Genomic DNA, 8,803 nt, shown 5'->3' with positions numbered 1-8,803 from the left:
AGGATGGGTGACCAATGAGACTGGTGTATCTGGCTCCCCAGGGGAAATAGGCAGAGCTGAAACAGCTGAACTGGATTCTTTCTCAGAATGGGTGACCCATGAGCCTGTGGTCTCCAGTTGACCTGGAGAAACAGTGAGAGTTGTAAGAATTGTACTGGCTTCTGCCCCAGAACTGGTGACCATTGAGGTCACCAGGTCTGGCACAGTAGAGGAGAGAGTTGGAGCTGGAATGGCTGAACTGGTCTGTACCCCCGAATGAGTGACCATTGCCGCTGTGCTCACTGACTCACCAAGAGAAAGAGTCAGAGTTGGAATAGCCATACTGTCATCTTTCTCAGAACTGGTGACCAGTGAGATTTCCACCCCTGATACACCAGGGGAGACAGTTGCAGTTGGAATGGCTGAAATAGTCTGTGCCCCAGAACTGGTAGCTATTGAATGTGTGGTATCTGATTCACTATGGGAAAAACTGGAGGTTGCCTTGGGAATAGTTGGGCTGGTCTCTGCAGGATGGGTGACCAATGAGACTGGTGTATCTGGCTCCCCAGGGGAAACAAGCAGAGTTGAAACAGCTGAACTGGCTTCTTTCTCAGAATGGGTGACCCATGAGGCTGTGGTCTCCAGTTCATGCAGTGAATCTGTCAGAGTTGTAAAAGTTGTATTGGTTTCTGCCTCAGAACTGGTAACCAGTAAGGTCACCGATCCTGGCACACCAGGTAAGATAGTTGTAGTTGAAGGTGAACTGCTTTCTGCCCCTGGAGTGGTGGCTGTTGAGAGTGAGATATCAGATTCACTATAGGAGAAATTTGGAGTTATTCTGGAAACAGGTGTGCTGGTCTTTGCGGAATGGGTGACCCATAAGGTTGTTGTTTCTGAGTCATGCGAGGAATCAGTAAGAGTTAGAAAATTTGCACTGGTCTCTGCCCCAGAACTAGTGACCAGTGAGGTCCCCACCCCTAATATACCAGGGGAGACAGTCAGAGTTGGGATGGAAGAACTGGTCTGTGCTCCAGAATGATTAACCCATGAGACTGTGTTTGCTGGTTCACCAGGAGAAAGAGTCAGAGGTGAAATAACCATACTGGCATCTGTCTCAGAACTAGTGGCCTGTGAAGTCACCACATCTGGTACACCAGGAGAGACAGGTGTAGTTGGAATAGCTGAACTGGCTTCTGTCTCAAGGCCGGCAGCTGTTGAGGGTGTGCTGTCTGATTCACTACGGGAAACATTGGGGGTTGTCCGGGGAACTGTTGGGCGGGTCTCTGCAGGACGGGTAACCAAGGAGACTGTTGTATCTGATTCATGCAGGGATTCAGTCAGAGTCAAAGAAGTTGTATTGGCATCTGTCCCAGAACTAGTGGCCTGTGAGGTCATCATAGCTGGTATACCAGGTGAGACAGTGATTGTTGGAGTGGCTGAACTGGCTTCTGCCCCAGGAGTGGTGGCCATTGAGAGTGTGGTGTCTAATTCACTTTGGGAAAAATTTGTTGGAGTTATTCTGGAAACAGGTGTGCTGTTCTCTGTGGAATGAGCCCATGAGGCTGTTGTATTTGGCTCACCAGGGGAAACAGTCAAAGTTCCAACAGTGGAAATGGCTTCTGTTCCAGCATGGGTGACCCAGGAGGCTGTTGTCTCTGGTTCATGTGGGGAATCAGTCAGAGTTGTAAACGTTGTACTGGCCTCTGCCCCAGAATTGGTGACTGGTGAGATTTTCACCCCTATTACACCAGGGGAGACAGTTGGAGTTGGAATGGCTGAACTGGTCTGTGCCTCAGGATGGGTAACCAATGAGACTGTTGTATCTAGCTCACCAGGAGATATAGTCAGAGTTTGATCAGCTGGGCTGGTCTCTGCTCCAGAACTAGCATCCAGTGAAGTCACCAACCCTTGCTTACCAGGGAAGACATTTTGAGTTGGAATGGATGAACTGCTCTGTGCCCCAGGATGGGTGACCCATGAGGCAGAGGTCTCTGGTGCATCTTGGGAATCACTCAGAGTTGAAAGGACCATACTTGTCTCTGCCGCAGGACTAGTTACCAGTGAGGTCACCATTTCTGGTATACCAGGGAAGACAGTCAGAGTTGGAACAGCAGAACTGACTTCTTCCCCTGAACCGGTAGCTGTTGGGGGTGTGCTATCTGATTCACTGTGGGAAACTTTCAGGGTTTCCCTGGAAACAGTTGAACTGGTTTCTGCAAGATAAGTGACCCATGAGGTTGTGGTCTCTGGCTCACTAAAGGAAACAGTCAGAGTTGGAACAGCTGGACTGTTCTTTGCCCCAGAACTAGGAACCAGTGAGGGTGTGGTTTCTGACTCTCTACTGAAAACAGATGAGGCTGTCCTGGGAAGTTCTATGCTGGTCTCTGCTCCAGGTCTGGTGGCCAATGAGGCTGTCATCTCTAGAACATCAGGGGAAACATCTGGGGTTGTAATGATCATTCCTCTTGTGCTTGTGCTGGCTGTTTTACTTGATGTCCTGAGGAGAGTCAGCATTCTGGAAGTGGGAGTAGAGACTGTAGTGGTCAAAGTTGCTGTAGAGGTGGTCTTCAGAGCTGTGATCTCTGCTCTTTCTGTCCACTCTGTTGGTGGTCCTGTGAATTGGGGGATGGACACACAGTTCGGACAAAATGATCCACCGCTTACTGGACTGGCAATAGCTTATTTTTTCTCCACATGAGGAAAGGGAGAGAAATGTCTCTGCCTGAGATATGCCTGCAATGCTTCTGGAATGGGAAAAGGAATTGTCATTGACATTCGGGCACCTTCCCCTTCTCATCTTGTGCCGTAACTCCGTGAATTCTTAACCGCTCCCTGTTCCCAAATGTTGTCTGTACGCTCCAGCCCCTAAGCCTTTGTTCAAGCTGTTTTCTCTGTCTGCCTTGTCCATCTTTCATCAGATTCCTTACATTCCGCCCTTCTTGAAACCCCAACTCAAATCAACTTTTACAAATCCATGTCAGAATTCATCTCTCCCTTCTCAATATTTCCTTATCCTACTGTCTGAATCTGCACCATAGGGATGCCTGGGTGGCTCAGTTGTTAAGCGTCTGCCTTTGGCTCAGGTCATGATCCCCAGGGTCTGGGATTGAGTCCCACCTCAGGCTCCTTGCTCAGTGAGGAGCCTGCTTCTCTCTCTCCCTCTGCTGCTCCCCCTGCTTGTGCTCTCTCTCTCTCTGACAAATAAATAAATAAAAATCTTAAAAAAAAAATGAATCTGCACCATAGCACTCCTCACAGTCTGCTTGGTAATAGCTATTTCTAGCCAGAAGACTGCTTGGTGTATAGTAGGTGCCCACAAATATTTGTTGAGTAAGTGAATGAGTGAATGAATGAATGGATACATAGATGGATGTATGCAGAGACAGGTCCCCTCTAGATTGAGAGAGATTATGTGTCATTGTGCTTAAGAGCTTGGGCTCTGGGGGTGCCTGGGTGGCTCAGTCGGTTAGCGACTGCCTTCAGCTCAGGTCATGATCCCAGGGTCCTGGGATCGAGCCCCATGTTGGGCTCCCTGCTCTGCGGGGAGCCTGCCATTCCCCCTTCTTGTCTCTCTCTCTCTCTTTCTGTCAAATAAATAAACAAAATCTTAAAAAAAAAAAAAAAAAAAGAAGACCTTGGGCTCTGGAAGAAGGTATTCCTGCACTTAGATTCTGGCTCCTCCACTAACTGGATGTGTTACCAAACCTTGCTAGAGTTCCATATTTTCATCTGTGAAGTAGGTGTAAGTACAGTGGCCATCTCAGAATGCTGATAAAAATGCACCCAGCCCGGTGCCTCCTGGCTCACAATACTACCACTGCTATTTCTACTACTACCTGCTGTTACTACCATTACTGCTGTTGCTGCTATTACCACCTAGTAGCATTGTTGCTGCTACTGGTACTACCTACCATTACTGCTGTTGCTGCTATCACCACCGAGTAGCATTGTTGCTGCTACTGCTACTACCTACCATTACCGCCGTTGCTGCTATCACCACCTAGTAGCATTGTTACTACTGTTACTACCTACCATTACCGGGGTTACTGCTATCACCATCTAGTAGCATTGTTGCTACTACTGTTACTACCGCTACTTTTACCTACTATTACTGGAGTTATTCCTACTGTTTATACTACTACTACTTTTTGTATTTCCACTACAAAATAAGTGTTTGCTGAGTCGGATTTGCCAGGAACCACGCTAGACCAGTACTGAAGCTGGCCAAGGTGACCAGAATTCAGACTCTGAAGATGAGTTAAGTCGCATTGGCTGAGACAGCAGCTACTGACTGGGGCTTCAAAAAATGGTAAATAAAACACATTACTCTGTAAAATATATATTTGAAAAATGGTCTCCAGGAGGGAGGGAGAACCACCAGGAGGCTTCTCTATAAAGACCACAAAGCCTACATCAAAAACTAATGATGTATTGTATGGTGACTAACATAACATAATAAAATTAAATTAAATTTAAAAAAAAAAGACCACAGGGCGCCTGGGTGGCTCAGTCGTGAAGCGCCTGCCTTCGGCTCAGGTCATGATCCCAGGGTCCTGGGATCGAGCCCCGCGTCGGGCTCCCTGCTCAGCGGGAAGCCTGCTTCTCCCTCTCCCACTCCCCCTGCTTGTGTTCCCTCTCTCGCTGTGTCTCTCTCTGTCAAATAAATAAAATCTTAAAAAAAAAAAAAAGACCACAAAGCCCACTGGCACTTGATTCAGGGATAAAATAAAGGGGATTTAGACTCTGATGGGGGAGCGATGTCCCTCTTTTGCTAAGATTATCCAAAACCCCCACATTTCTGAGAGTGGACATACCAAAATGCTTTATATGTATTTGGCAAAGACGATGAAGAGGGGGCAGAGGAGGAGGAGGGACATTTGTAAGCACCAAGCATGATTTATCTCTTTGATCCTCACCAGAACATTGAATGTACATCATATTATTCTTGTGGTTTCATAAAAGAGAAAGACAGAAACTCCGAGATCATCATCTGCCAAGGTCACACAGCTACTGACTGCTAGTGTGGAAATCTGAACATCATTTGGCCTAATGCTAAACCAGTGCTCTCCAGCACGGTAGTATATCATTCCCTAACTGAATTTCAGGATTCTGTGGGGGTCAGGATGAAAAGAGAAGGATGTAAGGAGAAAATGTCCATCTGGAGAGAAGGTTAAACAAAAGTTTCTTAGTTCAGGTTCTCAACCCAGGGTGATTTTGCTCCCAGTGGATACTTGGCAATGTCGGGAGACATTTTTGTTCATCACAACTGTGTGTATGTGTAGAGTGCTACTGGAATCTAGTGAGTAGAGGCCAAGGATGATATTAAATATCCTACAGTGCACAGGACAGCCCACAAGTAATTATTTGCCTGATAGGGCCGAAGCTGAGAAACCCTGCTGTGTGTTGAAAGGAGTCAATGAATACTGTTAGCTCTTCCTCATAAACTTTGCCATCTAAATACTGGTCGCTACCTGAAACCCAGTGATTCATTTCCTGGCGAACTGATGTAGCCAATCCTGTCAATGCCCTACTTATATCCCAAATAGTGACCCCAATGGGGTCCTGATGCAGCCCCTGTGACTCCACACCTAAGGGCTTTCACTTACCCTGTGGCGGGGGCAGGGGATAGGCTGGAAATGTTGAGGGTTATTACCCCAGGATCAAGCATCCTACAGCCAATGATAGAAGAGAGTTGGACAACAAATGCCCCCATCTACTTAATTCCTCAGATAGGACAACACTGAGGTGTTCTCTTTTTTTAAATTTTTAAAAAATATTTTATTTATTTATTTGAGAGAGACAGCACGCACAGAGGGAGAGTTAGAGGGAGAAGCAGACTCCCCGCTGAGCAGAGAGTCCAATGTGAGGCTTGATCCCAGGACCCTGAGATCATGACCTGAGCTGAAGGCAGATGCTTAACCAACTGAGCCACCCAAGTGCCCACACTGAGGTGTTCTATGCTGTCTCCCAGAGCTTCCCAGTGGGACCGACACTGTTGCTCACAGCTGGGGCTTGCTCATGAATGAAATTTGCATTGAGTTCTTTTCCTTGTCTTCTCCAGTGCTTCCTGGGACCATCCCCCACCTGAGACAAACAATTTGCCCCATATCCTTAGCAGAATAAGACTTACCACCTGATTGTGGGGTAGGGGTAAATCTGTCTAAAGCCTGCATCTTGCAGAAAGCCTCCAAAACGTATAATAGTCTGGGCTCCAAAAATATTGGGAATAAATTAATGGGTATGGGGAACTTTACCTTTTAACCACACAGTGAGGAGAATCCCTTGCTATATACACCTGCACCTCTTAAACTCTCAGGCAGAACAATCACACTGAGAAATGTTAGCAGGTGCCTTTTAGAGAGAAAGATTATTGCAGTTAAGTAATTGTGTAAAACTCCAGGTTGAATAAAGCTAAACAAATTTCTTTACAGTAGGATTTCTCAGAGTCTTTAATATGCTTATGCATGTTATGATTCTTTAGGAAGGAACATGTTTGCCAAACTTTTTTTTTTTTTGACTCAAAATTCTTTGTCCTTTTGTTAAAGGGTATCCAAGCATTACCAAGCCTTAGGAGGTTTCCTGAATGTTGTTTTCTGCCCGTGTCTCCAGTATCATTTCCTACCACCCCATCCTTCTACCTCATACTTTAGCAAAGGCGAATTATTTGTATCTCCCAAATATTTCCAGTTTTACCCCTCTCTGTGCCTTTGCATGTGGCTGTTCTCTCTATCCAGAATATCTTCATCAACTCCCTTTGTCTTTCTGGTAAATCCCTAGTCATCTTTTCAAACCCAATTCAAATATTATCTTCCTCATTAAGCCTTCCTTCTATAGTTCAAATACATCTTCATTGCATATGTTTAAAGTTCCATCATAGTTATTCTGTTCCTTTGTTGCTTCCCTGCTGGTCTGAGAGCTTCATGGATACAGTGCCCAAGTATTTTCATCTGCGCATCCTCTGCTTATAGCAGTCTCTAACAGAGAAAGTGATTAATAAGCATTTTCAGAGTTAAGTTAAACTGGGTCATATTTGTGGAAATGACATATCTAACTTTGAACTAAACTCACTATGCATGTTATGAGGAAAAGAAAAGTGGTAACATCTGTCTGGTAACCATTAGACAAAGATCCAGCTAAGACAGGGAAGCCCATGGCCACCCCACATTCTTCCTCTAAAGAAACAAGCATTTCATCTCTCTGGAAGAGGAAATAAGACCTCAAGTGAGATCACTGGGAAGTAAGCAAAGTTGAACCTACCTCTAGGACTAGCAGATGATGTGGGTGCCACAGGGACATGGACTGGTCCTGTGGCTCCTCCATGGGCTGCTTCATTGGGTATCTTTGTGATGCGCTCCACGATGCCATCAGTCCCTGCAGGTGAGGGTGGAGAAGAAGCCTGGGTTAATTCATCTCACCCAGAAGGAGAATACTGTCTAAATGGATCCACTTAATTGACTATACAACTCAATTCTTTTCAAGTCCACCTGTATGGACTTGAGCCAGGGCTATGTGCCACGAATGGCCACCCTTGTCCATTGACCCACCCATCCACCTGTAGATCTCTCCATCTTTCCTTCCATCCATCCCTATATCTACCCATCCATCCTTCCTTCTTTCCTCCTTTCTCTACATCCATCCTCCCTTCTACACATTTACCCTCTCTTCTTTCATTTATCTGTTTTTCCATTCTTCCTTTTATCCCTCCATCCATCCAACCACTCTTCTACCTTCTTACCATCCCGCTCATCACTTGCTTACTGAGCACCCATGACTCAACTACTGAGCCACATTTTAAGACATGGGTCAACACCTATCAATGTGTTTAATTTTATTGTGAATTGAGAGGTAACCAAGTCATCTTCCTATAGATAATGGCTAGCAAAGCAGGTGCTAAGGTAGTTAGAGGACTTCTTTGTACTTATCTCCCAAACAAAAGTTGGGAGCAAGTTCAACTTTTCAGAGGAATGGAATCCCCAAGAGGTTCCTTCCCTCATCTATGGATCTCTTGGAGGTGTGCCTCCTCCTAGGCCCCCAGTCCTTCCCACATCCCATAGGTACTTTGTTCCATCACTTTACTTTGCTCACCTTTTTCTTTCACTTTTCCCTTGCTTTTGACTCTGTCCTCAGTATAAAAACACACTCAATTCAAAGGGGGATATCTCCTCTGTATCTATGTGTAATTAGGCTGTTGTTCTAGTTCTTTGCAACTTACAACACTCCCTTCATTAGAGTCCCTGAGGGCCCACATGTTGTCAAAGGACTCACCCCACTTCAGTTTGACTATTAGTAGCATTTGACAGAACTGACCATTTTCCTTCCTAAAACTCTCCCCTCTTACGGCTTCTGCGATGCCAGAATCTCTTACTTTTTATCCTCCCTCTCTGACCACTCCTACTTAGCCTAATAACTAAGAGCATAGATTCCTAGTGCCACATACTCTGAATTCTTACCACTTATTAGCTTTAAAACTTGAGTAAATTACTCAACCCTCTATTTCTCAGTTTACTAATCTGTAAAATGGGCTTATAATCATCCTTTCTTCAAATTGTGTTTCAATACGGATTAAATAACTTAATAGAACAGCACTTGACAGAGAATAAGTGCCTTAGAAAAAGTCTGTCATCATTAGCATTATCATCAGCATAATCACAGTAATGTTAAAACATCTATCATGGTACTGGAATCATCTACTTATTTATTTATCTTAGTTTCCCCAATGCCAAGTCTAATGCCTAGAACTGAGGATAGATCAACAAATGTTTGCTAAAAGAGTTTCTGTGCAGTAATAAACTCCTAATTAACTCCTTTATGCCTCTCAGGAAAA

General features: G+C 45.1%; 1 protein-coding gene across 1 annotated transcript in view; it reads right to left on the bottom strand.

Moving 5' to 3' along the window:
• MUC16 (mucin 16, cell surface associated) overlaps positions 1–3,989 on the bottom strand; it is a 59,268-nt gene extending 55,279 nt beyond the window's left edge. The window contains 2 exon segments of the mRNA XM_044913098.1: positions 3–2,591; positions 3,953–3,989. Of these exon segments, the coding sequence (XP_044769033.1) occupies positions 3–2,591; positions 3,953–3,989 (2,626 nt within the window).
• Positions 3,990–8,803: the final 4,814 nt, after the last annotated feature.

The sequence above is a fragment of the Neomonachus schauinslandi genome, chromosome 1 (assembly GCF_002201575.2).
Source record: "Neomonachus schauinslandi chromosome 1, ASM220157v2, whole genome shotgun sequence".
Classification (NCBI taxonomy): domain Eukaryota; kingdom Metazoa; phylum Chordata; class Mammalia; order Carnivora; family Phocidae; genus Neomonachus; species Neomonachus schauinslandi.
The sequence above is the reverse complement of the archived record's forward strand: the minus strand, read 5'-3'. Positions and strand labels throughout refer to the sequence as shown.